Source organism: Mastomys coucha, unplaced genomic scaffold (genome assembly GCF_008632895.1).
Source record: "Mastomys coucha isolate ucsf_1 unplaced genomic scaffold, UCSF_Mcou_1 pScaffold18, whole genome shotgun sequence".
Taxonomy (NCBI): Eukaryota; Metazoa; Chordata; class Mammalia; order Rodentia; family Muridae; genus Mastomys; species Mastomys coucha.
Window position 1 is genome coordinate 1,983,272 of NW_022196900.1, and position 26,766 is coordinate 2,010,037.

Genomic DNA, 26,766 nt, shown 5'->3' on the forward strand with positions numbered 1-26,766 from the left:
ATTTGTTTGGTTTCTTTGTCGTCGTCGTCGTCGTCGTCATCGTCGTCGTCGTCGTCGTCGTCGTCGTCGTCGTCGTCGTCGTCGTCGTCCTCCTCCTCCTCCTCCTCCTCCTCCTCCTCCTCCTCCTCCTCCTCTTCTTCCTTCTCCTCTTCTTTCTCCTCCTTCTCCTTCTCCTTTTCCTCCTCCTCCTCCTCCTCCTCCTTCTCCTTCTTCTCCTTCTTCTTCTTTTTTTTTTTTTTTGCAAAACCAGACCCATTCACCTGAACAAAGATACTAGGTATGGGGTGTTTTATTTAAGTCTTCCAATTTTTGATAGATGGGAGCGGGGGAGGCTGTATTTAAAATATACTAATATTGATCAACATTTTTGTGTGTGTGTGAAAAACCAGACAGCAAAAACCACAACCATGCAGTTCTTATGCTGCTATTGTATGAAAGCAGCCATGGCAGTATATAAGCAAAGGAGCATATCTGTGTTCCAATAAAACTTTATTTGCAAAACAGACACTGGGCCATAGTTTGCAAACCCTTGTTCTAGACTATAAAGAGGAACCCTATTTCAAAAATATCTCTTATGTAGAAAGGAGATTCTTCAGGAACTCTGGGACTGGATTCTCCAAGATGGATATGTGTGGAAGTTGAAGCCACAGAGGACTTAGAATCGATCATAGAAGAATGCAGAGTTGGTTGTTCACAGAAGGACTCCATGGCGTGCACAGTGAGTGGGAAATCTTATTCCCAGCTCTCTGAAGCTATCTCAGATTTATACTGGGGTAGTTGGACCCTCCTTCTAATACAGTGTAGGCTTTAACTGTAGGCACAAACCCAGCAGCATCTCTAACAGCTATCCTAACTGCAGGGGCAGGGACAAACCCTCCTCATGTATATTATAGTATTTATTATATGTGTGATATGTACATGTTTGTACACACACCATAGGTATGTGCATATTTGTTACCTGTATACATACGTACATTGTATTCCTATGTGATTCCCCCACCCAGGAATTTAAAGTAGCCTCAGAAATGGAAAACAAACACTAAACTATTAACAATTGCTATTTCTGAGAAGGAGAGTAGGATGAAACCAAGACAGGGGCCTTTCCCTTCTTAGTGTTTGTACTATAAGAACCTCACCTGTCCTGTCAGATTCATAGGCTGTTTTATACCTTAAAGCAAAAAAAGTAGATTCAAACAGCCTATGCCTTTAAAGGAGAGATGGTGGGATGACGTATTTAATATTTCCCGCAACGTGTGTGTGTGTTTGTGTGTGTGTGTGTGTGTGTCCGTGCGTGTGTGTTCACCTGGGTTTGCCACAGTAATGAGTGGATTTCTCTTGGTGATGGGGTTAACATGGGTTTTGGATTTTCCTCAGCCTTGCTTCTTAGAGCTTTACAGCATAAATACATTATAATTCGCTTGTGATAAAAGCTAATCTCTGCAGTTGTTTTACAAGTAGCACATGGAGCAAACAGTTGCTCCATTCTTACTCTGAGTTACCCACAGGCTGCCTGGCAGCGGAGCTTTGCAGGTCTTTCTCCCAGTGGAGAGAGGAGAGGAGAGCAAGGCATGGGGAACTGAAAGCAGGCACACTGACCACTGGAGTCACAGTGGACTGTGATGACTTCCCCTGTAGTCTGCTGTGACCCTTTGTCCACTTGACTGGGAGCATGCAAGTTCCTTATGGGTTTAGTGCCATCAGCTGACCACCTTCTTTGGGTGCCTCCCTCCCCCCACCTCCTCAAAGCACCCCCTCCCCAATCTGTCTCTGCCTTTCTGTCTCTCTCTTGCTCACTCACTTGATGTTTCATTTTGAACTATTTTAGTAAGAAATTTGGGGCACACAGGTACATGGAGAAGAGGGTGGTCTGGCTTCTACAGTCTGAACATTACCTACCTGGTGATCAGTCTCATTTCATCGTACCCTTCTTCCTCCCTCCTCACTTTCTCCCCCTGCCAGGAGTTGTTATCTTCATGTTCAGCTCCTTAAATGAACAACAAGAACAAACACTTTTCTTGTGATGCTTTTGTTGGCTGTCTGTCTGTCTGCCTTTCAGTTGCCTCCTGTGAGTCAGGTGGAGCCTCTGTGAGCCTTGAACCCTCCAGCCTTTGCTCTTCCCTCTGCTAGGGGCTGACTCTGGCTTTCCTAAAGCCTTCTTCAGATCCCAGTTGTGGCTGTTTTTATGTGCTGATCTTTCTTCTGGCCCTTATTGTACTGTAATTAAATGTGTGCCTATGTCAGTCTTTTCTGTTAGGTTGTAATCTTTGTATAAAAGGTGTGTCTTTTTTATCTTCTTTTCTCCTGTGGTACCTAGTAATTACTGCAAAGAAGATCCTCAAGAAATGCATGCCAAGCGAGTTGATAAGACTCACTAGAGGGGGGCTAGATGGACGGCTCATCAGTAGTAGCTTATCTTCCAAAGGACCTGGGTTCTGTTCCCAGCACCCACATGATAGCTCACAACCATCTGTAACTCCAGTTTCAGGGGGTCCAGTGCTACCTTCTGGCCTCTCCACCTGTACCAGGCACCCAATGGGGCACATACATACATGCAGGCAAAAACCACTCATATGTATTAAATAAAAATATATTAAAAAGAATCAGTGGAGGAATAAAACGAGTGTAAAAGAGATGTTTTTTCAGACTTCACCCCTGGCTGAGTAAAGTTTCTCTCATTTGCATAAACTTTTGAAAGTCTTAAAGACGTGTGATGGACCAGTTGTTTACTTTGCTTGTTAAAAAAAAAAAAAATTAACATCTGTATCTGGAGCCTTTAGATCTGTCTAATCTTCCCAGGCTTCCTCCCATTCCAGGAAAAACACTTAAAAATCCATATCTTACTGGGTCTCTGTTAGAGGATGAGAGCATTCTTGGCTCTGTTTAATAGATGTGTTTTAAAGTATAGATTTAAGTCTTTAGTAAGAGGAGCAGGCTCCTTTTCAAGCTGGCCAAGCTTCATGCAGTAATTTGGTAACAGTCTCAGCAATTACTGTAACTCATGTCATAGAGCTCCCAGAATGTACAGTGCTCACTGTGTTAACTCATTCCGTTATCCCAGTATACCTTCTAATGTGGGCAGAGAAGTACAGACAGGTACTGTGACTTTAAATCTGCAAAGAAACAAAGCGATGTTTCTCTAGTCTTCTTTAAGAAGATAGAAGAAATTCTTGCCTAAGGGACAGTGGAACTAAAGTGCAAACTAGAAACCAAATAATTGGGGATTAAGTGTTACAAACTTGCAAGGACATGAAACCACCTTGCTAAGCACTGTATGTGAGAGCAACTGAGCACTGGTTCTTACCGCTGGATGCTTTGTTAACTACATTAGGACACCTCATTCTCTGAGCCAGCAGTTCCTTGGACTCTGCTGTCAGGAGTTTCCCCAAGCACTCGGAGGACTTTCCAGATGTGACTCTCCCTGCATTTCTCTCTCATTCACTCCTGACCTTAGGGCAGTTTGGGGAAGCTTGTCTTTGCATGACTTGCCTTGGGCCATCACTCCAAATGACGTGTATGGACCACTGCTTGTTCGTTGTCCTCCTCATCCTTCGTGTGTTAGAATTGCAGAACAGGTTACAGGTGACATGGTGCATGACGGTGCACCATTCTCCATCGGCCTCCTACGCACTTCACTAGTTTGAATTTTCGGTTGAGAAGAAGAGCAGTCAATAGACTTGGTCAAGAACTGCTAGGAATCTGCCATGTTTGAGAGCTGTACCAGGGAGACCTAAGGATGATAGAGTCCGGGTCCCATTCTCCAGCCTTGGGACTCAGGATGTTGTTTCCTGCATTAGCAAAGATAAGGAATCAGTTGTCTTCCTGCTGCTGTTGCCTTTACCATTCACATCAACCCATCCTTTCAGAGTTGCCCAAAAATCAAGGACATTTTAGGGAGCTTGAGGCTCTCTGGTCTTCACATAGATGCCTTAGAGTTTGAAGATTATTTGTGAGTTATTTAATTTTTTTCAAATGCTATTTAATTTAGATATTTATATGTGAAATGACTCCGCCCATAGCCAAGAGGTTGCATCCTGGGTGCAAGAGAGGCCTGAGATTAACTCCTAGCTAGGTTATCACCCAGAGGCCTCCGCAGGTGACCTGACCCTTCTGACCGTCTTATCATCTATAAAATAAGATAGTGGCACCTTGTAGATGAGTTGCTTAAAGATTTTATCAGCTCTTTGAAGTTCCTGGCACTGCAGTGACCACCCACATATCCTTGAGCAGTAGCTGCTTCTGGTCTGTAGTGCTCTTACTGTTCTTCCAGCACAGTAAGACCCGGCCCACCTCCGGGCCACCACTAATGCAGGAGTGAATCCCATCAGTTTCCTCTCTCATGTCAGGAGACCTTGTAGTATGGTGATATTATCTCCAAGCAAACTAGGTCACATTATCCTAAGACACACAGGCCGCAGGTTTGATATGCCTTCCTTGGACAGTCCAAAGAGGCACAGATACCAAGACTTAATGTCACTCTGTTACTTGTCACATCCCTCACCAAATGAAATAGGAGTCACGTGTGTAAGCCATGCCGCCTGTATCCACTGAGCTGGGACTAGAGCATTGTTGCCTAAGAGTTTGAGGGATTGCATTTTGCGTTGCAGTCCCTATCTCAACACGCCTGTCTGTGGCTTCAGAGTATCCAACCGCCTGGCTGAAATGATGCCCTGCTTTGGGGCAGGAATATGCTAGTCAGAGAGACAGGAACCTGCAGGCTGGAGCCTCAGGTCCTGCAGGCTTTGCTGTTCTTGTGGGAAATCATTGAGACGGGTTTGTATTCATGGGCTTCTGGGAACTTCATTAGCGTGGTCATTTTCTCTTGAGTCCTAACAGTTCTGAGACCCTGACTAGACAGACCACCTTGGACCTCCAAAACCTGGTGAATGCCAAGGTAAAAGTGGCTTTGGGAGGACCCTGGAGGCTACACATACAATCTTTTGTGGTGATGTCTTTTTTCGTTCCTTAAAATTTAAGCCAAAAGTTCATCCCCACATAAAATCAGGGGCTTGAGGAAATCATTCAGGTTTCTTAAAAATAAAAAAGATGAGTCTCAACTACTCCTGCTATGTAACACTCCCCTCTGCTCTTCCTCCATTCAGACTTACATGCAAGCCAGGAATGGTGGCATATACCCCTCAAATTCTAGTGTTTGGGAAACTGAGCCAAGAGGATTGAGAGTAAAAGGCCAGGCTATGCATGAAAACACAATCTCAAAAAAACAACACGCACACACTGTACAGGAATTTTAATCCAGCAACATGGCTGCTCTAGGAAGGGATCATATCCATAGACTTTCTAGGTCTATGTAATCTAGCTGAATTGCAGACACACTCTGGATTACAGTATGATAGTCTGGACTGCAGACATACCCTTAGTACACAACTTTAATCCCTAACAATGAAAGTAAGATTAGTTTGTAGAAGGAAGCAGGCATGCTTGAAAATAATGACTAATTGAGTGACAGACAAAGTGATGAATCAGAGAGAGATTTGACAGAATGAGTCAGAGCTAGGATACTCCTAACTCTTACAAGAACAGCACTGGGACTTAAGAATAGTGAGAAAGTGTGGCAGTTTTATTTAGCCAGACCATTTTACAAAAGCAGGTGGCAGAGAGAACAGTCTAGATAGACACAGGTGAAAACAGAGTGAGCCAGAGAGTAAGAAGGAGCCAGAAGATTAGGATAGACTGCCAAAGTCAGTATGAGGCCAAGCAGAGCAATTCAGTGAGAGCCAAGAGAAGCCAGATTGCATCAGTCAGCTTGGAAGATTAGACTGGATAGAGGCTGGAAGCATCCAGGCCTAGACCTAGAGATAGTTACAACAGAGAAAGAAATGCTCTTGAGCTCAGCCCAAGCCATGTATTTGCACAGATTTGAGTATGGCTCTTATTGCGACATCTGAGGAAATAAAGTAACATTTATAACACACACATTCACACACTCTCACATATATACAGTCATAGACCCATTCTCTCTCTTTCACATACACATTCACATACACCCATTCACACATATACTTACATATACACACTCACATTCACACACACAACTTAGATGCAGAGAACATAGTTGGGAGTCTCTGTAGGCAAAACGCACTAAGCCCACTAATGACCATAAGAAACTACAGAGTGAAGGTGCACATACCCGAAGTAGTGGAGGGTTACCATCCCAAGCAGAGAACGAGGCAGGTTAGTCTCGAGCCTGGCCTCTGCCTCAGCAGCTCTGCTTTCTGGATTAGTGTTCTATGCCCTGTGGCTGTTTTTCCTTGACATCTCTGGAATCTGAAAATGCTGAAATTCAGCAACATTTTATGAAACTGCTTCAATTAACTACCCAATGTTACTAAAAATAAAATTGAGTCTTCCATTGTTTTGATTTGCTTCAGCTAACTTAAAATGAGTTAATTAGGTTGATTCTTTGTCTTTGAAATACAGGTACCGACACAGCCCCCTTCAGGATTGGGAAGCCCCAAGAGGGAGAGAACTTGTTAGGCATTGCTGTGGCCTGCCCCTGTCCCCCAGATTTGTAAATGACTACATTTACAGAGCCTGTGTACATGTGCTCAGTAGGACATGATCATTTATTTCTGTGATACATACCCAGAATTCCCAGCGTTGTTTAGTAATGAACTAAAAAGGAAGGTTAAGTTAGACTCAAGAAGGAACTACACCTTAATTATAATCTTATATTTTCCTACTGAGTTCATGTCTCATCAAATTTTAAATGAATTTTTTTTTTTTTGTTGGAAGCCTATAATTTAAACCAGGTGGACAGCTAGGAATGTATAACTGTCTCTAAAAAGCCCCATCCAGTGGCTGAGAAGCCCCAAGTAGCCTGTTACATTCCCAGCCTGGTGTTTTCCCTCTGGTCCTCGCTCACCTCCATGCCGCCCCCTAGCCCTACCAGTAGGCCTCTACCACAGGGCCTTTGCATGAGATCTCATCCTCTTGCAGATTGCTCTTAACTGAGAATTGCGGATGGGAGCTGTGCCTTTAGTTCTCTGCCTGGGTGGCTTCAGTGGATCTTTGGTCACCTGACCCTCCTTCCTATTGCCTCTGAGCTGCCTCTTGCCCTTGCTCTACTTTATGAAGAGCAGGCTTCCTCCTCCACATTCTATGTGTACACTTACTTGTTTAGTCTGTATGTACTGGCCTATTATGGTGGGAGCTCTGTCTCTGTGTCTTTGCTTGTGTCTCCCTCAGACCTACCACAGTTTCTAAATCAGTCAATATAAGTATCGATTGAATGCATGAGTCAGAAATTGTTTTGAGAGAACTTCTAGGCCATCGTCCAACCTTACCTTAGATCCAAGAGCTACCTTATTTTGTACATTGTAAAAGTGGAGCACAGAAATGTTGGATGCCTACATGAAAACTAATTGTTTCACATCCATTTAAAACTCTAGAAATATATGACCTACTCTGGTCAGTTACCTAGGATAAGACAGAAGACATAAAGGAAATAGACCAATAAATAACGACTGACTCTGGAGTTGAGAGCTGTGAATGTCCAAATGTCCCAAGAAGAGAAGCCTGGCTCAGGCTTTCTGAGAGAGGTGTTTAGCTCCACGGCAGCTCTGCATGTAGCATGTAGTCAGTGCTCCTGAAAAGGGTGCTGCCAGAGCTGGCAACTGCTTCATTGTTTTTGTTTGCTTGTTTTGGGGATTTTTGGTTTGGTTCGGTTCTTTTGTGACAGGGCCTCACTATGTAGCTCTGGCTGTCTAAGAACTCACTATGTAGATTAGACTAGCATTGAACTCATATAGATCCACCTGCCTCTGCCTCCCAAATTCTGGGATTAAAGGTGTATATCACTGCCTTTAATCCCAGCACTTGGGAGGCAGAAGCAGGCAGATTTCTGAGTTCGAAGCCAGCCTGGTCTACAGAGGGAGTTCCAGGACAGCCGGGGCTACACAGAAAAACCCTGTCTTGAAAAACCAAAAAAAAAAAAAAGGTGTATACCACCTTAAATTTCTTTCTTTTTTTTTGAGATGTGTGTGGTATTGTGTGTGTGATGTGTGAAGGCAGTGTCTGCAGAGGCCAGAAGCAGACATCAGATCATCTGGAGCTGGAGTTGGATGTGGTTTTGAGACACGGGTGCCGGGAATCAAAGTCAGGTCCTCTGGAAGAACAGTCAGCATTCCTACCACCCCTGAGCCGCCTGTCCTGCCCCAGGACTGACTGCCACAGAGCCATTGCTTTCACCAAGGCCTTGTCTGGGACACTGTGGTCTTCTAGTCTCTCCCAAAGTAGATCATTGTACTGGCTTCTCCAGTCAGTCACTTAGTTACAAATGCCACCCACAAGACCCTAGCTTCTAGTTATAAGTTAGGAGGCTTTCATTCGGTCTAAATCGCTTTTACAAATATCTGGAAGGATCAGAGTTACCCTGTTTCTGAGAAAATCCATTTCCCACGTGCACCTACAGCACATGGACAGCACAGTCTTCCTAGTGCTGGGGACAAGCCATGGTGATTCTGTCTTCTTGGAGACATCTGACCTTAGTATTTATGCTTACATAGACATTCTTGCCTTTTTTTTTTTAAACAAAAAAGTCGTTTGTAAGTAGCATAATGTTTACACCCCAGTCAGTTTGGGAATAGGATTGGGAATAGGACCAATTAATTTCTCTTTAAATAGAAAGAAAAAATGGAGCATAGCAGAGCTGTCTTTCCAGTTAACTGAAGTAAACCCTAAATGTGACGACTGACTTTGGAGTTGAGCACTGTGAACGTTCAGGCTGAATACATTCAGGACAGACTATGGGGAAAGGAGGCCACACGGCAAGAAATGCCGTGGAAACCTCTCCCTGTCGACACCTAGACTGTTAATCTGTAATCTGCTCTTATTCTCTCTGCATGTCCCAAGTGAGCAGTCCTGGGGTGAGCTGTCTGTGATTCCTACCCTGTCAGGCTTGTACAGGGCATGCAGTTCCAAGAAGCTGATGTACTGCCCCCAAACAAAAACTAAAAGCCCCAAACTCCACACTCACCCCACTACCAGTGGGGCTCTGTGACACAGGATCACTCCTCTGCCTCCTTCTCTGAGGGTGCAAGGGTGAGTGTTGACTGTAGGACCTCTTTAACAGAAGGCAGCTTGACAGGATTCAACTCTGATAGTGAAGTGTAACATAGGCCTCGTAAAACTATAAGCTGGAGTCCAATGGGGAAGATGCAGCCTGGGTGGTTGGTTTGTTTTGTTTTGTTTTGTTTTACCCTGATCATTGGCAGTTTGCTCCTAACAAATATGTCTTTGGTGGACAAAACCAGCATGCGTCCTTTGGTCCTGATGCTGCTTAGAATATGGCTCAGCATGACATTCAAGCAAGGGTGATGGTTTAGCATCCATTCATAAGCAATCCTCAGTCTTTCTCTTACAGTACTCTTGTAAGATTGCTGCTTGGATATGGAGGTTTAGTCTGGGGCTACACATAGCAATGCACCTTGGCCTAGATGGAGTTTTGCTCACAGTTACACCAATGAGCCTCTTGGCTTGCTGTTGTAGGCAGTGAGGCTCTCAATTGTGCAAGCACCAAGCCAATTGTGCAACACATTTTAGAGCTTTGTTTATGTAAGGGGGAATCCAGAGTCTGAAGTCTCAAATCCAGGCACAGAACAGGGGCTGTCCCATTCCCTCTGGGGTTACAGCACTGACTCTTATCAATATTAATATCTCACTTACATTCCTTGGGGATGAGAACATTTGGTCACCAGAGGCCATCTCAGTTTGTCACCCATCTTGACCTTACTGGCAGATAAGCAGTTTACAAATGAAGAAATTCACATATCTAACAGACAAATCAGAAGAATCTAACATTATTAGCTGTTAAGGAAATATAAAGATTGCTTTTTATATCTTGAAACTTGGCAAGATGTAAGAACAAATTATCCTGCCTGGTCTGTGCACCTCTGTTCACTGCTGGCAAGAAAGAACATTAATACAACTTTCTGGGGTGCTTGGGGGAAAGCAGAGATGTAAAATCCTTTCACCTAGCTGTCCTACTTCTAGGAACTGACAGCTGACAGTTTATTAAGTGGACTAGGGGCCTTTAAAGCTCTGTGTACAAAGGCGCTACATTGTTTGGTGATATTTGCAAACAGACAGGGCGAGCCTAAGTGTGCTGAAGGTTAAGGGGATGCTGGATATGCACAGGTGAAGGCTGCAGATCCCCACAGGCATCCCATGCTGAGGCCACAGGGCAGTTCCAGCAAGACCGTGGAGAACTCTGAACTCCTTACCTATCTATCTGCATGGCTCCGCCTTTTATGTGTCTATTTCAGATTAGGATATTGGTGCCTAATACTTAGGCTTTTGTTTGTTTATTTTGTGATTTCCTCTAAAAACTCGGTGTTTGTACCCTGCACTCTCCTGTGCAGAGTGTACTGTGAGAATTCTAACATGCAGTTCATATAGCTATCACTTCACACACAGTAGGTTAGCTTTGAGCCAGTATCCTACCAAGTAATTAACTTTTACTTCCAGGAGGCAGTACAGTGAAGGGTTTCCCTTTATTAAACCCTCCATATATGACCTCTCATGCTTTCCCTTGACTGAGTGGCCAGACGTGAGTGTTCCAGAGCCCTAAGTATTCGGCTAAGCCTCCAAGGAGGGCGGGCTCTGAATGATTGCCTTAGCTTCGCTCTCTAGGATAGCATTGCCCAGTCTTTCTTACTAGCTTTTGTCCTTTTTCACTTGTTTGCTTTTCCTCTTGCCTCTAATATCATTGCACTCTGTCTGTGAAACAGGAAAGGCGGCAGCCTAAGCCATTCTGCCGTGTGTGCAGACTCTCCCCAGTCACCCACAGAAGAGACCAAAATAATGTGCTGGCCTCTTCCCCAAATCCACGCTTCACTCTCTGGGCCCATTCCTGTCTTGCAGTGTTCCTATATGCAGAGGAGATAGATAAAACAGAGTAAAGAGGCCCGAGGAAAGCCACGGGGGGAGAAAGCATGGATAGAGAGGAAAGCTGGAGTCTGGGTATACTCAAAAGGAGGTAGGGGCCCCTAGCCAGTTGGTGGGCTTCCTGGACTAAGCTGCAGACCTTGGGGTAGTTTTGGAGTTTTGGGGACTATGACAGGACTTGAGGGTTAGCAGTGGGTTAGAGTTTGACCAGGGAAAGAAGCTGACCTAGAAGGCATTGGCCATGCCGAGGGTCTGTGCTAGATCTGGACCCATTCCCAAGTCAAAGGTCTTTTCCCTCACTTTCTCTTTGAAATATGGTCATTTGGGGATTTCTTGTGAAATTACCAAACCACTGGGACCTCCTGTATAGAGGTTTACACCAAGAGTGGTGATGTAGGTGAGCCTTGAAGTGCCCCTGGATTCTTGAGTCCTCCAGATTATTGCAAAACCAGTTTTTAGTTGCTATAACACAGCTCCTATTGTTTTTGACCTGTGGCTCAGTAAAGATAGGCAGGGAATTTGATAAGACATGAATCAGAGGAGGTACTAGAGAAAAGAATCATTCCACCATTCAATGCTTAGCTGGTCCTTGGAGATTTCTGGTAGTTATCTTCAGCTACGGGCAGGTGGGTAGCCTGGTTGGGCCAGCATTACTTCCACAGCAGGAGTGGGGCAGTGGGAACAGCCAGAGTTCAAACCTCACTCTGTCTCTTCCTAGGGTAAAAACATTGTAGCGTCCCTCGGAGCTGCTGTTCCTACAGATGTGAAGTAGGAGTGCTGATGTGCTGCATTGACAGAGCTCTCACCGGCACTGCAGAAGACAACACAAGGGTGGCCTTACACATCTCCCACTCCTGATCCCTTTTTTGCTTGAGGGATTTTTACACAACCTTGAGTATAGGTGTAGAAAAAGGCATAGACCCCAAGTATTTACTGAAATATTAAGAAATGTATTTTAAAATAAATCTTTGATATGTGTTAATTACTGTACATACACACAAAAGTTTAGTATCTGTTAAGAAAAAAACAAGCTTACACACAAATGAGATGAATGTGCTTGTTTTGTTTCATATGAAGAATTAAATCTTGGCTGAATATTTGATACTACAGGGTTGGAGCTGATTGGGATCCTGATTTTATAACCATCAGTGCTGAGAATGCTGCTTCAAGTAAATATATAATACAGAATGGCAAATGCTTCAATATATAATATGTAACACAATGGCAAATACCTCCAATAAATATATAATACAGAATTGGCAAATGCATGCTTAGGGACATTTCAGAAACTCATAGAAACTCTATTGAAATCCTAATCTAAGATTCATTTATTGTTTGGGTTCTTTTTTAACGAAACTCAAGTTAGCAAGCAAATTGTACTTTCTTAAAACCAAACATTTTAATACAATACAACTCAAAGATATACTAATTTGGTATTTAGAAGAATGATAGTAAGAAACATTAAAAATTTTTGTTTTCCATAATTAAATAACTCTATAAGAACTCTATAAAAACTTTGACTGCAGACCATAATATACAGTAGTCTTGAATCTGAGCTGAGGTGCCGGGCAACCTTGGTTGGGGTTGTGTGCTGTGATGGCATGCAGCACTGTGTGCACATGTGTGCTCAGAGGCAGGGATGCAGAGAAGTCTCTCAGCACAGCACGGCTGAACACTGCCAGAACCATCTCTGGATCATTACCCATTTGATTTTGAGTTGATTTTTAGTAGTTGGATTAAATGGTTCCTGCCCACGCTTACATGCAGTTGCACGATCCCATACAGACTATTTGGGAAGCTCAGGGTACTCGGCTTGGTGCCTGCTTCCTTTCTCCTCTAACGTCTGCAGTAGAGTTTGCTGTGTGACCATGATACTGTTAGAGTTACCCACTTCCTAAGGGAGAGGGAGGCAGTAAGAACTCTTCATACAAGCCAGTTTCTATAGGAGCCATAATGGGCACTGCATCCATCCTAAGATACAACCTAGCTCTGCAGGCTGGTGAGAGAAGCAGGATTAACATGAGGACTAGTGTTAAACCCAGGGCATCTGAGAGCAGCGCTAAGGAAATCAGAATTGGCCCTCACTGAATGCCAGTCGATAGGGGTACACATGAACAATTGATTTAATTGTACATTTTTAGCTGGCTGCAGGCCTAGAATCCTTAGGACATGATATGGAGATAGAAACAATTCAGAACTTAACGGTGTCTGAAGACAAGATGTGAGTGACAGTTTTGCTCAGTCCTTTGAGTGTTTTCCACACTTCCTCTGACTGAAGCCCTGGAGATGTTCCTTCAGTCAATCTATCTTTTTTCAAGGCAGGAAAAGCAGCAGGTTTATTGTTGTAGTTGCTATCATGTGGGGTGAAAAATTTGAATGTGGGGCCTAAGGCATGGATGGCAAATCCAAAGGATGTATCAATGTGGTGCTTGTAAACGGATGCCTTCTTCAATTTGATGAATCTCAATTTCACGAGCCCAAAGGATTTACAAACTACTTAAGTAGACAAGTTTTGATGTTTCTTATTAAAGAGTATTGATGTTTTTTTAGACTTGGTTGGTTCCCCACTTACTAAGGCACACTAACAAGTCTCTTGCATTTGTGTGATGCTTCACCTTACATGTACCCTCACTTCAGAAAAGACAACCACAAGGCTGGGTATGGTGGTGCATGTCTCCTTTAACTCCAGCTCTTTGGAGGCAGAGACAGGTATATCCATGAGTTCAAGGCCAGTCTTACCACCAAGTTCCAAGTAGCAAGAGTTACACATTGAGACCATGTCAAAAACAAACAAACAACAAAAACTTAAGTCACTTCCCTGTGCAGCCTCCTCTTCCTGTACCTTGGTGTATGCTGGCTAGTTTTTTTGTCAACTTTACACTAGAGTTATCTAGTATGTTGCATTAGTTACTTTTCTTTGCTGTGAAAAAGCACCATGACCAGAGCAACTTACTGAAAGAGTTTATCTGGGCTTCGGGCTCCAGAGGTATAAGAGTCCGTGATGACAGCACAGATGTGACAGCTGGATCTGGAAGCTGAGAGCTTTCATCTTGAGCTACAAGCAGGAAGTGGGTGGGGAGGGGACTGGGAATGGCCTGTGGCTTTTTAAATCTCAAAGCTTCTTTCTCCAGCAAGGCCACACCTCCTAACACACCCTGAACAGTGCCACCTACTGGGTACAAAGTGTTTAAGCAGCTAAGCCTTTCAGGGACATTCTCATTCAGACCACCACATCTGAGAAGAAGGACACTCAATTAAGAAAATGTCTTTATCAGATTGGCCTGTAGCCACACCTCTGGACATTTTCTTGATTAATAGTTGATGTGGAAGGCTCAGACTGCATGGGTAATGCCATCCCTGGGCAGGTGGTCCTGGGGTGTATAAAAGAGCAAGCTGAACAATCCATGGGGAACAAACCAATAAGCAGTGTTCATCTGTGTCCTCTGCATCAGCACTTCCTTCAGGTTCCTTCCCTGATCTCCATCGATGATGGATTGTGACTCCAGAGTTGTAAGATGAAATACACCCCTCCCCTGCAAAAATTGGTTTTGGTTAATGTTTTATCACAACAACAGAAACCCAATATAAGACAGAGTGTCTGGTTGTACCGGTAACTCATAACTGCTTCTCCCCAAAACTACCTAGCCCAGGCTGAGTGCTCATTCATAAAATGCTTCAGACCAGAAATGTTTGAATTTTTACATTATACCTGGGTAGGGTGGCACTTGGCCGTAATCCTATACCCAGGAGGCAAAAGACAGTTCCTGGCATAAGTACAGAGCCACCATTGTCTACATGGTGAGTGACAGGCCAGCCAGGGCTGCATAGTCAGACCGTGTCAAGTATTCTTTCAGATTATTTTGGTTTTTGAAATATTTACATATGTACAATTAGATCTCTCAGTGATGAAATGAAGTCTCAATATGAAATCCACCTGTTTATGTTTCATATACCATATATTTCGTGTGTGTGTCCCTAAAGCTAATCTTGTACGCTGTTTGTTGTTATACCTGTGTTTTACTTGTGCCCAGTCATGTGAATTCAGTTGTAAAATCTTAGGCTTATAGCATTGTCTTAGTTAGGGTTTTACTGCTGTGAACAGACACCATGACCAATGCAAGTCTTATAAAAGACAACATTAAATTGGGGCTGGCTTACAGGCTCAGAGGTTCAGTCCAGTATCATCAAGGCGGGGACATGGCAGCATCCAGGCAGGCATGTTGCAGGAGGAGCTGAGAGTTCTACATCTTCATCTGAAGGCTGCTTGTAGAAGACTGACTTCAGGCATCTGGGAGTAGGGTCTCAAAGCCAACACCCACAGTGATACACGTACTCCAACAAGGCCATGCCTACTCCAGAAAGGCTACACCTCCAAATAGTACCATTTCCTGAGCCAAGCATATACAAACCATCACAGGCATCCTCTCTGTACACAAAAGCTCCGGGTTTTCTGTCATTTTAAATGTAAGATGTTTTAGGTTGGCACATAGTTCTGTACTGCACTTTGGATTGATACACAGATAGCTGTTTCTCTTAAAATTTGTAACTAGTTTTTTTAAAAACTTGTGTGTGCTCATAGTTTAAAATGTAAATGATAGTAAAGGATACACAAAACCCAAGGTAACCAGTCCCAAGAGGGACTCTTTTGTCCTTAGTGAAGAATTATACCACCTTAGTGAAGAATTATAGACTCCCACACTTTGCATCCTCACAAACTATTCTATCCTCTGCAATAATGTCATCCTGCCATATTGGTCATTCTATAAATGTATCAACTGTCTAAATAATATTTACTCATACAAACCTTGAGATGAAGTAGGGAAAATGTTACTGTTATATTCAAATTTAAAATATTAGGGAGGGCTTGGAGAGATGGCTTAGAGTTAAGAGTACTTGCTGTTCTTCTTGCTGAGGACCTAGATTTGGTTCCTAGCACCTACATGGCAGCTCACAATTGGCCTTAACTCCAGTTTCAGAGAATCAGACATCCATTCTGGCAGTAGACACATATGACACACATATATTTATAAATGCAAGCAAACATTCATACACATAAAATAAAAGTAAATAAAAATATTGAAGAATACATTCATGGAAGAGTGAGTATAACCTTAGTTTGTTTTGCTCTCAGTTGTATTGTGAAATGAAAGCACTTTTATATGTATGGTGGACCTGTGAATAGTGTCTTTCTGAGCTAGGGTAGCTGTCCCCTGCACACATATGTGGGGAGTTGGAGCCTGACCTGAAGCCCAAAGGAAAAGCGGGTAACAGTGTGAGAGAACAGATTCTCAGACATCAGCACATTGTTTACTAAGAGATGCCAAGGCGAACCAGGAAGACTTCTGTCATAGTCAAGTTTACTAAAAATGCTGCAGAAATTTAAAAAATAGAAACACATAGAACATTATCAGAAAGCAGGCCCGTGGTTCCCTGCTTCCACAATGAAGGCTGGTACAGTCTCACCACTTGTGGTGGCTTTACTGAGGCAGAGACAGAAGGATCAGGACATGTATAACTTCACCTGCATGGCCTCCTGGCTTCTGCTAAGAGACGAGTCCAGCGTCAAGGTCTGTTCATGATGCCATGCTTTTCTGTGAGATGCATCTTTTGTTTCCGCTTTTTCTACATGAAGTTTGTGGAAGAACGCTGGAAGGTTTTGAAGTAAGAGGGAAGGTACCTGAGCTGTTTGCTGCTGTGGGAAGCTGATGCTGGCTCTCCGACATGGTAGCTTCACAAGAAACACACTATTGAGGCTATCACTCTGTGCTTATTCAAGTCCCATCTCACCTCCTCTTTTTCAAAAGTTAATAAATGACTTATGTATGTAAATATGTACCAAAATGTCTACAAAGGGTCTAGCTTCCAAAATAAAAATTGTTATCTTCTATTTTGAATTTTAATTTTATTAATTCTTTGAGAATTTTATACATAAATAAAATATATTTTGATTATATTCGTCCTCCCCTTAGCCCCTCCCCATTTTTTTTTGCAGAGACACGTGACTGACAATAACCATGAAGAACCCATTTGCACACCTTGCTGAGCCCTTGGACCCTGCCCAACCAGGAAGGAGATTCTTCAACTTGAATAAATTGGAGGACTCACGATACGGTGAGCGCATCACTCTGTGGTGTAAATGCTCTGTCAGTAACTGATTTCGTGTTGTAAACCTGATTATACAATTACATAGCCTTTAGGAGAGAGCTGGAAGACATCACAGAAAACAGTGGGCGAATGTAGGTTAAATACACAGACATGCATGTACTTCTCCAAATAGACATCTTACTGGCTTTGCTTGTTTGTAGTAGTAACTTTCATATATTTCAAGATAGAAGTTCTATTCTGTAAATAAAATAGTTCTTTAAATAAATTATTGTTATATGAAGTGACCATGCTACATTATGTTTAGGATGTTTAATTATAAATGGGTCATTTTCTCATTTCTTGAGTATTAGTTTCTTAAGAAATATTATTCTGTATATCTGTGAAAATAGGTATTGCTTGCTACCTACCACACAGCGAGAGTCTAGACTGATCATGAGGTGTAATGAGTTAATGGGAACTTTCTTTCTGTTACTGAATTCAAAATAAGCAACCATTTTGAGTATTTTCAACTACTGAATGTCTCTTAAATCTATATGTACATTTTAAATGTGTCAATCACTTGGCCCTCTTTCCCTGTTAGAAGAATAGTCAATGTCTTATATCAAGTTTATCTAAAGGCTGACTTTCAAGAGAGTTCTGAAGAAAAGGTGTCCTGTGGTTCGTGGTTCCTAATGCTTTCTACCTTCATTCTCAGGACGCTTACCATTTTCCATCAGAGTTCTCCTGGAGGCAGCTGTTCGGAACTGTGATGAGTTTCTGGTGAAGAAAAATGACATTGAGAACATCCTGAATTGGAATGTCATGCAGCATAAGAACATAGAAGTGCCGTTTAAGCCAGCCCGAGTCATACTGCAGGACTTTACGTGAGCCAGCAACCTCTGTCTCTGCCTCCCTTGTCAGCCTCCCAAGAAAGTTTTCACTGTAACAAAAATGCTTTGTCTCCCAGTAATCAAGAGATAAAAGGAAAGCAAGGGGCCCTGGAACCAGAGAAGACTGCTGCATCTCTAGTAGTCACCCCACCTCACCAGTGACTGATCACACTGGCAAGGGTAGAAGACAGCATGCAGGAGGGCTGTGTGGAGTCTCTTGTGCAGGCTGCTGTGCCTGCACACAGTGGTGCCCACCTCAAGGAGAGGCCTGGCTTGCACTCAGCTTGTAGCCTGCTTCTCTTGAAATCCTGCTGCCTGTTACAGCACATTTCCACAGACACAATCTTCCCATTTTGCAGTGATGTTATTCTATTCCTTTGGTTTCTTTATGTTTTTTATATGGAAGAAAATCACTAGATTTTATATTTTAAAGATAACAGAAGAGCTGATTTAATTAGTATAAGTCTGATTGACAGCCCATTTTTCTAAATTCTAACTTTTTTTAATTGTATAATCCTTGTATATGTTACATTGTTGCATAAGGGAATTTTTTTGTAAATAGGTAATGTCCATTGAGCATATTTTCCTCATACCTCCTCCTCCCCCTTTCCCCTCCCCTCCCCTCCTATAGTCCCCATTGCTCTCTTAAACAGCTTCACGTCTACTTTCAGGTGGTATACATATAGACAACATCATACATCTACATAAAACTTAGGAGCCACAAATGAGAGAAAGCATATATTTGTCTTCCTGACTGGAGTAGTTCACTCTATAGATTATCTCCAGTAGCATTCATTTTGCTGCACATGGTTTAATTTTTAGGGTTAAACTAAATTCTTTGGGCCTTCCATCGTTCGAACTGTGTGCACCATACTACTGTTTTTATCCACTGCTCTTTCTTAGATATCTAAGAGGTTGCATAACTTAGCTGCTGCTACAGAGCTGCAGTGAACACCAGTGTCAGTCTGTCTGTGATGTGCTGACTTGGAGACTTTGGGTAAATACCCAGGAGTATTATGGCTAGGTTATTTGGAACATCTTAGAACCATTTAGTTTGTTTTTTTGTTTTTTTTTTTTCTTTTTAAGAAATCCCTGTACTGACTGCCTTTGTGGATGGACTAATGTACCTTCCCATCCATAGTATGTACTGTTCCCTTTGGTCCACGACCTCAGTATGTGTTGATGATTATCTTAATGACTTCCATTTTGACTAGAGTTAAATGGAATCCCGACGTAATTAAATTCGATTTTCTTGGTGGCTAGCGAGGAACTAAACATTTTTATGTGTTTATTGGCCATTTGTACTTTTTCTTTTAGGAACTGTCTTTTCATTTCATTAGTCTTTTACTGATTGGGTTGTTTGTCTGTTTAGTTTTTGAGATCTTTACATTTTGAGATGTTAGTTCTCTGTCCACTGGATAAGATCGTCTCCCATTGCTTCGGCTTCCCTTCACTTGATCCACTGTTTCCTTTAGTGTGCAGAAGCCTTTAAATCACACATGAGGACATCTCCAGTGTTCCTCTGCTTTGCTTAGTGAGGTGGTTAACATTGTCATCTTGACATCTCCCATCACCTGGGAGAGAGGTCTCTGAGAATGTCTGTGACAGATTATCATGATTGCATTCATTGATGTGGGAAGACCTGTCTTGATTGGGTAAGACCATTCCCTAGGCAAGGGATCCCAGACTGTATCAGTGAAGTACTGAGTGAGAGCTGAACATGCATCCTCAGCTCTCTTCTTGATCAACTGCTTCAAGCTCCTGCCTTGACTTCCCCATGAAGGACTGTACCAGCAGCCATGGGTTACAGTTCAGTACTCCCTTAGTTGCTTAGTAAGTGGTGTCTGTAATAATACTTTTCACAGCAATGAGAAAGGAAGCTAAGACACCCTGGCTTGCTTCGGCAGCCTGGGGTCTTTTGTGCCTCTGACTGGATTTTAATGTTGTAGTTTTCTGTATTTGTGAAGAATAGCATTGGGATTTTGACGAGGATTACACTGAATCTGCAGAGGATTTGGTAATATAGCTATCTTCCCTACATATATTCTTCCGATCCACGAGTGTGGAAGTCTGACCATCTTTTAGGTCCTCAGATACTTTCTTTGATCGCTTCTCGGCCTTTTGGCTAAGACCAAGTGCAGATACTTTTGTTGTAGAGACCTTTCACTTCCTTGGTAAGTCTTATTCCAAGGTATATATTTACTCTTTTGAATTTGGTCTACAGTTGAAGGGGCGTTCTGGGAATCAGTCACTCTAGTAGAGTTCTTGAGCATAACTATACCAGTTTCCCATTGTGTTTACCACAATTGTATACCAGTTTCCTTTGTGTTTAAGTTAATGTATGGTGGAGTTCTACCAGGAGATTCTGCTCACGCATCCACTTGCCAGCTGTGTGATTTCTGTGCTCAGAACCTCACTTATCTAAGTCACCCATTGTTAGCTCCTCTGAGGAGATGGTCCTTTGTCAGTTATTAACACTGGCAAACCTGCAACACGCAGTCGTACACACGTATGGCTGTTTCATGCTTGCTTCTTTCTTTCCTTAGGGGTGTACCTGCTGTGGTTGATTTTGCAGCAATGCGTGATGCGGTGAAGAAGTTGGGAGGGAATCCAGAGAAAATTAACCCTGTCTGCCCCGCTGACCTTGTAATCGATCATTCCATCCAGGTTGATTTCAACAGAAGGTGAGGAGACTTAGGAGGAATGCCTTTTAGGTTTCTGCTTTGTGCAAAATATTGAAATATAGATTTTAAAACATGTGTACATGTTGGGCTGATGATACCTTAGCAGGTTGGGGTACTTGTAGCCAAGCCTGAGGCCAAGTTCCATCCTTGAGAATTATACGGAAGAAGAGAACTGACTCCTACGAGTCTTTCTCTGACCTCCATATGAGGGCCATAGCACATGCATGCCTATACAAACCCATATGCAAATAAATACATATAAGAAGGGTTTTTAATGTATGTATGTATCCTCTGACCTACACATAAGGGCCATGGAGCGTGCATGCCCATACCTACCCATATATATACAGGTATTATGAAGGGTTTTTTAAATGTGCATATGTATTTAAGAATATCTTTAAAGGTGTTGCCAGAAAGTTGATTCTGCTGTGAGTGATACTGAGAGAAATGGACTGTGTAAACCCTGTTATTGCTTGTGTTTGCTCTGAATAGGAGTGGCCTGCATCTAGCAGTTTGAATATAGCCTGTTGTCTGATTCAAAGCATACATGTACATTTTCTCATCAGAGATTGTCCGTGCAAGTGCATGTCAGACTTTAGAAGGGTTGGGTTGCTCTGAATCCACTGCAGTGTTATTCCTGTTTTTATCATAAGTAACTCTTCTGTCTCTGGCTACCCATGGTGCCTGCTTGTTTTACTCTTCATCTCCCCTGCTTGGGATATGTTCTCATCCTCTCCTGCCAAAATCCATCCTGTATTTCATAGCCAGCTTAAATCTTTCATTAGCTAGCCTGTGTCATGTTCATCTTGCTGGACTCTGCCTAGAGTGGACACATAAGTGCATGGGAGTACAGTGTCTTGAGTTGCCAGTAAATACTGGAATGGAGAGGTTGATCTTGAAATTATCCCTAAGTTAAAGGAGAAGTGAAATTAACATGACTGAGGTACCTTGAGATGAGGATTAGTATCTCCTTTTCACCTATCTCTACCCTTCTCATTCTTCAAAAGACTTTGCTAAAATTGGGGACTGAGTCTTTGGGCTAGATGGCATCCAGATAGCAAGCATTACAGTGCATTTCCAGTACGGCAGTACAATCTGGGAAGTGTACATGGTTTATCATGGACCCAGAGAACACCGGAAAAAGTTAAACTTGAGAAGAAAAAGCTAGTTGCCTCTGCCCTTTGAATCAAAATGGTGTGGACAGGCAGGAGAAGAGTAAGAAGAAACACTATTATTTCGTTCTTTCTCCAAAAGGCAGAGTTTATACCGTCAAGCCATGAAAGTTCCTATGCAGAGTTAGACATGAAAATCACCTAGTGCTGTATAAAAATAGCTCACGGACCTCAGTGGCAGCCTCAGCAGTGAGAGTTGTTTTTCTGACATGCCTACAGGTTGGTTGGATGGTGAGCTGACTCATCCAACCTTCTCCATCCCCCCCCCCCCCCAGGGTGGTTGGGCAGCTCTGCCTCATGTGGCAGTGGCTGGGCTGGCTGGGAATGCTGAAGTGCAGAGCAGCTGTGACAGCTCTGTTCCTTTGTGTTTCTTTGGCCTACAGGCTAAAGAAGAAGGCAGTTAGCTGGGGATGTGGGGGGAGGGGCCAGAAAACCAAAGTGTGTCTTAAAGCTTACTCAGCAGTTACAGAGCCATTCTGTTCACAGTGATAGTGACACTCAGGGACAGAGTTCAGTCAAAAGTCAGGGTAGAAAATACATCCAGCTGTGTGGTAGGTAAGGTTACTGAATGTGTTGGTTCAGACACAGAGAAGCAATCAGTACGAGGAGCCTGGCATCTGACAGAAGCAGGATGAGTATCTGTGAGAGGACAAGGGACTCTCCACATTCTCTTAAGCAGTAAGAGTAGCAGTTTTTATTTTCGTTATAATTCAAATATATTAGATACATACAGTAACTTTAATTATAAGGAAATAATAATTTTGGATGTGACAAATATTTGTAGAAAGACTTTTCTAAATCTAGAATTAAAGAAAATAAGGGAAATGTCTATAGATAGGAAATGTCTTTAAAAATAATAGGAAATAAATTCTTTGCAACACATGTGGCACAGGTTATATCTTAGTATGTAAACAACTATGTAATCTCTTGGAAGAGAAAATCAGGTAGAATTCCATGAGTTCCAGGCCAGCCAGTGCTTCATAGTTAGACTGTGTCTCAAAAACAAAGTAGAAAAGAAAAGGAATATGTAATCTATTTAGAAAAATAGACTCAGCAGATGAATTTATAAAGAAGAATATATATTTACAATTTTAAAAAACTGTTCAGGAAATAAACAGTATCAAAAGCTTTTTCAGCTTTACAGATGATTTAAAAAAGTAAAATAAGTATTTCTAATACCAAATTCTCTTATCAGTATAATTAAGATTAAATTTTAATTATCAAAGTGTCATGAAGGAGACATTTATGTGCATTGCTGTAATTGCATTGCTGGCACTGTAATTGGAAATGATGAAAGCAATATGAAGTAATACTTTACAAACTTCTATGTCTTGGGTCTGGAGAGATAGCTCAGCTGTTACAAGCTTCTACTAAGCTTAGTTTCCAGCACTTATAGTAGGAGACTCAGCACTACCAGCAACTCTAGCTCTGGGGACCTGGCACCCTTCTTTGGTTTCTGGGGTCACCTGCATTCACATGTACCAACAAGCACATAGACAACTAAAAATAAAATGAATCTTTAAAAAAGACAAGGAACCTGATCTAGCTGTCTTCTGAGAGGCTCTGCCAGAGTCTGACATATACAGAGGTAGATGCTTACAACCAACCATTGAACCATTGATCATGGGGTCCCCAATGGAGGACTTAGAAAAATTACTGAAGGAGCTGAAGGGGTTTGCAACCCTATAGGAAGAACAATAATATCAACCAACCAGAGCTCCCAGGGTCTAAACCACCAACCAAGGAGTACACATGGAGGGACCCATGGCTCCAGCCATATATGTAACAGAAGATGGCCTTTTTGGGAATCAATGGGAGGAGAGGCCCTTGGTCCTGTGAAGGCTTGATGCCCCAGTGTAGGAGAATGGGGAGGCAGGGAGGTGGGAGTGAGTAGGTGGGTGGGAGAACACCCTCATAGAAGCAGGAGGATAGCAGGGATAGGATAGGGAGTTTCTGGGGGAGAAATCAGGAAAGGGGATAACATTTGAAATGTAAGTAAATAAAATAGCCAATAAAAAACCTTCTAAAAAATAATAAACAAATAATGAATGAAAAAAAGAAAGACAAGACATTTCAGTGTCCTTTGTCCTGGGATTTCTGCATTCAGCATACTTCTAACTGACACTGGAAATTCAGAAAAAGCTCATGGCCAGTTTTATGTCAACCTGACATAAGCTGGAGTCATCAGAGAGGAGAGAGCTTCAATTGAGAAAATGCTTCCACAAGATCTGGCTGTAGGCAAGCCTGTGGAGCATCTTCTTAATTAATGATTTATGTGGGAGGGCTCAACTCATTATGGGTGTGGCCATCCCTGGGCTGATGGGCCTGGGTTCTATAAAGCAGCAGACTGAGCAAGCCATAGGCAAGCCAATAAGTGACACCTCTCCATGGCCTCTGTATCAGCTCCTTCCTCCAGTTCCTGCCCTGTTTGCGTTTCTGTCTTGGCTTCCCTGAGTGCAAGCTGAAACAAACCCTGTCCTCCCAGTTACCTTGGTGCTTCTTCATAGCAATAATAATCCTGAGGTAGCTAGCAAAGTATTACTATAAATGAAAATCTAGACCCCTTCTAAATGTCCCATAAAAGGAAATAATGCATTCAATTATGACATACCCTGAAGTGGAAGCTTGGCATCCCACAGTTACCTTAATGAGTAATGCTCAGAATGTGCTCACATTGTAGCTCAGTGTGCCAGAGTCTAAGCTGTGTATATGATAATCGCAGTGATATCAAAGGGGGTGCCAGCCTACCAAACAGTTCCCACTGGGGTTTTAACTGGTCTTTATTTTTACAACAAGAAACTATTATTTGTCATTTTAGAGGGTCATTCAAAAAATATTCCCACAGAACCAGGAAAGATCCAAAGGGAAACAAAATCAATCCCCCATTGGAGGTGTAAGTGGGTTCCAGACATCCTCAAAGGAAACTAGAAAGCAAGGTACTCTCTAATTGATATTAAAATATTTAAACCAGGTAAATTTGGCATGAAGAGAAACATGATCATTCTCCCAAACTGACTCTTAGACAGATTTCTCCTCACCTTTCTGTTAGCTCTGGAACCACTCTTGGGTACTGTCTCTCTCCCAGGCCTCCTTTACATCATGTAAGCTCTGCTCAGTGGTTCTGTTTTGGAAAGTAGAAGTTAAAAATACAAAATAGTGCCCTACTTGAGTATTTTCTGAAGTCTTACCTCACAAGTAGAGCAATGGTTCTCAACCTGTGGGTCGTGGCCCCTTTGGGGGTCAACCAACCCTTCCATGAAAGGGGGTCACATATCAGATACCTGGCATGTCAGATATTTACATTATGGTTCATATCAGTAACAAAATTACAGTTACGAAGTAGCAATGAAATAATGTAATGGTTGTGGGTCTGCACAGCTTGAATTGTATTAAAGGGTTGCAGCTTTATGAAGCTTGAGAGCCACTGTCTTAGAGACTTGGCTAAGAGCTTGACTTCCTTGTACCTTCTTGGAAGGTGAAGATTTTGGAAGCAGAATGCAATGGTTTCGCATCTGCCCTGCTGCAATGCCAAGTGCTCACACTTGATGCCTCTGGGCTATTTCCTTGATTTTTTTTTTTTTTTTTTTTTTTTTTTTTTTTTTTTTTGTTGTTGTTGTTCCTTCCTTTTAAGTGTTGACTGTCATCGACTCTGTGTTCATTTTTTCTTTTAATAGACCTTTTTCATTTACATGATCATAATGGAAATGGTATTAGGAAAACATAAAATGCAACGGTGAATGTTGCATATAAATTCAAATCTAGTGCACACACATATTAGAACTTTTCTGTTAAAACATTTTCATTGTGAGGTTTTTTTTTTCTTTAAAAAAAAAAAACTTTTTAGGTTGATTTATTTTGTATGTGTTTGGTGGTGTGGGTGGTGCGCAAGTCAGAGGACATGACACTTGTGGGAGTAAATGCTCTCCTCCTCCCACCATGTGGACTTCAGGGATGAAACTTAGGTTGGCAGCTAGGTGGCGGGTGCCTTTACCCACTGAGCCTCATCACCAGCACCCATTGTGGTAGGTAGGTTGGTTAGTGGGTGAGCTGGTGGGTTGGTTGGTTGTTTTAGTGGGGTTTTTTTTGTTTGTTTGTTTTTTGTTTTATTTTTCTTGAGGTTTAGTTTTGGAGGCTGACCTAAACTTTTCCTTACATTTTAAAAGAACTAAATGTGATATGCGCCAGCTGTTACGGAAATGAGCGCTGGCTTATTCCCAGGTCTGTTCTAGGAAAGAGCTAGGGAAGGTGGGGAAGGGTGTCAGGGTTGCACTTTGTCAGTGATTGGGAGCCGTTGTCTTTTTGAGTATAATTGTGCTCTCGTCATCTTTTGCAGCTGAGTGCACCTAACTAGTATGTTGCTGTCATGTGTCCTGTATTTATCTCACTAGCATCCCTGGTTTTTACCCAAGAATTTCACAACACTTAATGACTAAGACTTAATGACGAGGTTTCACGATTATGATAGCTATTTTCTCTGGGAATATTACTTGTGAGTGTCTAGGCTCTATTCCATGAAAGTCTCAGGAACTACAAATGTGAATCTGTATTAAATAATTAAGGGGATTCTTATCCCTTCTGTTTATGAGGCCATTCAAATTCGGAGACCTCATTAGTTCTTTAGATTGGAGCTAGGCATGTTGACACATTGGTAATCCTAGGACCTTGAACACTGAGACAGGAGGATGAGGAGCTTGAGCCAGTTGTCTACACGAGACCCTGTCTCAAAAAACAAAAGGAAAGAAAAGGCTCACTAGGTTGGACTAATTTAGGAAAGTTTTGAGTGATAATAAAATTAAATAAATTTCAAAAATTTGAATTCTAGTTCTGTTGGTTCATTCTGGTAATCATAACATGGCAAACTTAGCCACACTTTAGCTTTTGTCTCATGGTGTTAGCTTGGAATACCTGAGCATTTCTGGCTCTTAATCATTTTATGAAGGTATCTGTGATCATTTTGCCCAGCATCTTCTGGGGCAATCATTCTCTTCATTCCGTGCTTCAGCTGCAGCATCCTCCTGAAACTGCAGCATCATC

The 26,766-nt window shown here is 42.3% G+C and overlaps 1 protein-coding gene across 2 annotated transcripts in view; it reads left to right on the plus strand.

Annotated features, from left to right (window-relative positions):
* Nucleotides 1-26,766, plus strand: part of Aco1 (aconitase 1) — a 57,718-nt gene that overhangs the window by 2,567 nt on the left and 28,385 nt on the right. The window contains exons 2-4 of one of the 2 annotated variants that reach the window (XM_031377055.1): nt 16,872-17,013; nt 17,702-17,870; nt 20,423-20,560. In XM_031377055.1, coding sequence (XP_031232915.1) covers nt 16,917-17,013; nt 17,702-17,870; nt 20,423-20,560 — 404 coding nt within the window. In that variant the 5' untranslated portion in view covers nt 16,872-16,916. The remainder of the gene's footprint in view (nt 1-16,871; nt 17,014-17,701; nt 17,871-20,422; nt 20,561-26,766) is intronic. The other variant, XM_031377054.1, reaches the window with a different exon arrangement.